This window comes from Sinocyclocheilus anshuiensis, unplaced genomic scaffold (assembly GCF_001515605.1).
Source record: "Sinocyclocheilus anshuiensis isolate Anshui unplaced genomic scaffold, SAMN03320099.WGS_v1.1 scaffold2056, whole genome shotgun sequence".
NCBI lineage: Eukaryota > Metazoa > Chordata > Actinopteri > Cypriniformes > Cyprinidae > Sinocyclocheilus > Sinocyclocheilus anshuiensis.
This window is the reverse complement of record NW_015551026.1, coordinates 155,064-158,925: the sequence shown is the minus strand read 5'-3', so window position 1 is coordinate 158,925 and position 3,862 is coordinate 155,064. Positions and strand designations below refer to the sequence as shown.

General features: G+C 36.8%; 1 protein-coding gene across 1 annotated transcript in view; it reads right to left on the bottom strand.

Annotated features, from left to right (window-relative positions):
- The window catches only part of LOC107661145 (low-density lipoprotein receptor-related protein 1B-like), a 349,019-nt gene that overhangs the window by 224,253 nt on the left and 120,904 nt on the right, over positions 1-3,862 (bottom strand). Inside the window, exon 4 of the mRNA XM_016450614.1 lies at positions 185-304. Within this exon, the coding sequence (XP_016306100.1) occupies positions 185-304 (120 nt within the window). The remainder of the gene's footprint in view (positions 1-184; positions 305-3,862) is intronic.

Genomic DNA, 3,862 nt, shown 5'->3' with positions numbered 1-3,862 from the left:
TCATTTAGGCCAAATCAGGCCGAGAAGTCACTTTGACCTCTCTGGAGTCAATGCCTCGCGTCAAATACAGCAGGACGGAGGTGTGAAAAGACACCCTGGGGACAGACAGCCACCCCTCTCCCTCCTCATCGCACAAAGCCGATCATTTGTCTGAGATGCCTGGCATGACCCTGAGAGTGCCTACCTCTACAGCTACGCCCATCCTCTCCCACCTCGAATCCATCTGCACAGAAGCAGAATGTGCCGTTTCTGGTCATGATGCATCCATAACGGCAATGCAGCTCGTGACAGGCTGACAGGAGTTCTGTGGGAGGAGAGGGAGAGAAAGAGTTTGAGAGAGAGGGAAAAACATGTAAATTGCTTTTTGATTTCACTCCCTCTAAAAGCCCTTCCTTGCCATCAGCACAAGGATGTGCCAGTGCATACTGACAGTTGTGAGCCAGAGGCGGGGATCAATAGCACTCCGTGCGGGTGGAATCAGAGAGGTGCTCCACACAGGGAAAAAGAGATGAAATTAGAAGAAATACCTAACGTTTCTGTTGAAAATTCTATGAGGAAAGAAAAAGGTTTTGTTTGGAGACCTACAGAAGTTTTTAGCAATTCTTCCTGGTCTTTGGTCCTCAAAATTCAATCAATCTGCCACAAAAGAGTTGTGCACAACTGGCTATTAGGTTTTTCATTAATAGTTTCCACAGTGGACCTTCGCTGAACACCATATTTTGCAAGCATAAAATGGAAATGGCTGCTAGTATACTGATTGCTTGGCATCCTGTATGAAACTTTCTGATTGGTATCCAATTACTTTTTCTTACAATTGAACACAGCATGAATCTGCCATTACTATTGGCAAAAACACTATTGATGAACAAATATGCAGTTATGGTTGCATAATGTATCTCATGCAGAAAGGTTCATGATTCCGATGAACTACATCTCTTAGGGGATGAAAAAAAGTCTGAAGGCTATTTTATTGTCCAACTGCAATAAGTACAGAAAACAAAAGCAAAACAAGTTCTCTAAACAATGACACATGCAGTCTAACCCATAAATACCCAACCACTGATATTAATTTATTTTCTTCTTAAATGTAATGGTATTTTTGCATGTTGTGTTTTAGGATGAATTTTATAAGTTTTGGAAGTTTTTACAAGTTTTGGGAACTCAATCAATCAATCAATCAATCAATTGTTATAATTAAGTGGCCTTCACTAGAAGCTAGGAGGAAGACATTTGGATATGTTCATCTCAGGAAAGTTTCATGATCTTCGAATATTCCTACACCTCACTGACCTCTGCAAATGCATATGTACACCAACAATACAGCTACACTGACCTCAGTCTTCCCGGTAAGCTAGAAGACAGAACAGAATGTTCCCTCTTATAATCTATAAAGTTTTATTAGATAAAAAAATATAATAAAATACAGAATTTGGAATAGTTCATCTATGATTTACTGCATTTACTGCACATTATATTGCACATATCTTTTATATTTCCATTTTTCTTTCACTAAACAAGAGAACTGAGAAAATCTGAAGTTTTAAACCATAATTAGTAAAACGTATTATTTAATTGCTTTAAACATTCAATTGCATTCATTCGATAAATGCATCTCTGAGAGCCAAGTGGCAAACGCCTTCATATAAATAAAAAGACAGAACTGTAAAGAAAACAGATCTACAACTATAAGCAGTCATATTTCAAGAACGTCACTGTAAGCTACAAAAATCAAAACATCACAAAACATAATTTCTATCATTTGAAGTGATAACAGAGACAGAAAATCCCTTTAATAATATTTTTTGAAAAACTCAAAAGATATTTAAGTGTACATTTAAGTTTATTTATCTGATCTGAGCTCTGATATTAGATATAATGCGTCCTGTAAGGCAAAGAGCAAAAATGCATTGTATTTTGTGTGTGGAATATCTGACAAAATGAACATAAGATGACAATTTTCTTCTAAGATAACCCTAAAATTCACTTTCAAGATGTTTTTTTTTTCTGCCTTCCGTGATGTGCCGCCTGTCATTTTCTCTGTAAGGTCTCAGTGGAATACTAGTGCAACAACCTAAAATTATTTTCATACAGTGCAAGCAACAAAGGCCACATCAGCACGTCTCTGACTCCCTCTGTCTGCCTGTCACATATTAAATCATGTGGCAGCTCCTGAGAAAGGCAGCAGAACCATCCGGCTATTGTTCACTGCACTCTTCAGACGTTTGTGGGTGTGGATTCAACTGCATAATTACAATTACTACAAAGAAACCTGAATTAACAGCTTGACAAACAAACAAAAAAAAAAACATGTGAATAAGACAATATTTCGATCTGAAATGAAATGAGCTATCACAAAGAGGAGCTTTCCTTCAGCTATTTCAAGACTTGCGACTGCTAAACATTCATTACTGTCAAAGAAATGTATGCAAATCTGTTCTTTGATTTCTTACATCTCATGTCTGATTACAGAGTATTAATTAATAGAATCAAGTCATATATAGTTATATATTCTTCATCATTTCAAACCAAAACTATTTCTGTACATTTTCTTTTTCAGCCCTGTGCAACCTATTATACTGTTTTTGTACATCAAAACTGCATACTTTTGCATGTAACAAGTTAACAATTCTTAGAAGGCAAAGCATAGATTTTAAAAGTGCTGTAAACTTTTTTTTAATTTTTATTTTATAAAATGTCCCTATACCTGACAGATATCACTGAAATAGGTGTCCTGAGAAATCGCTGTCACAGTCCTCGGCTCTGTAAACAACAAAATTGTCAGGAGTGAGGCAAATGCACATTCAGGTTATTGACATGGGGTTGGTGGACTGATTAGAGGTTTGGGTTTTGTAGAAAGAGCATGTGGTTGAACTAAAATCTCCTACAGAACATTTAGGTCCTGTTGTGTTTGGATAGTCCTGAAAAGGAACAGTAGTTTAAGCTCTGATCTTGCTATTCATACTTTGTAACTTTGAGCAGCTGCATTCATGAACTTTTTATTGGATGCAACCTGCTTTGTGGAGACAAAAGGCCAGGCAAAGCAATGAGATGGTAGGCTGACAGATACTCAGGACTAATCCTTATATCTGCTTTCAAACATCAGCACGCTCTCATGACCAGACACGTAGCCAGACAGACAGATATTCACAACAATGTCTTCCGCTGAGGCTGAAAAATGTCATGGCTTTGCTAGGCAATGTTACGGAAAAGTATATAGAAATCATATCAGAGAGAGATCAACATTAAAACAGAATCAAGGGACAGTCCACCCAAAAGAATATTTTCTTAAGAACATCTTTTTTTTTTTTTTTTTTTTTAAGAAGAAAATTAAAGTCTTTGCTATTATCTGATTGTAGGCCAGTTTTTTATTTTTTTGTGAAGACTTGCATATCATTTTAATGAAAAACACCTGAAAGGTCATCTGTTGCACTGTCTGAAAACCATAATAATCATCATAAGCATGCACACTGTTTTTGTTGTGAATGGTTTGCCGTGAGTTCAGCACTTGTTTTTAATGCGTTATTTATTTTAAATAGTTATTTTTAAAGAGACATCTCTAGGTAGAGCGGCGTGTTGCATTCATTTGCATTCTGCAAATGTTGCATTCAGTTTCATTCATTCTCTGTCTTTCTCGTGCTCTTTATAGAGTAAATGTGTCCTGTAGCACAGTGTGTGCACTATTAGAGTGAATGTGTCCTGGTTGTGGGTGCTCTCATATGCCCTGAATGCCGCTGAAAATGATACATTACAATTTCCTAAATTAAAAATGAGGTCCCTATTGGAGTTATTTTTTGTACATTTGTTTTGAATTCAGCAAAACGTCTCAGGTTACGTATGTACCCCTAGCTCCTCGAGGGAACGA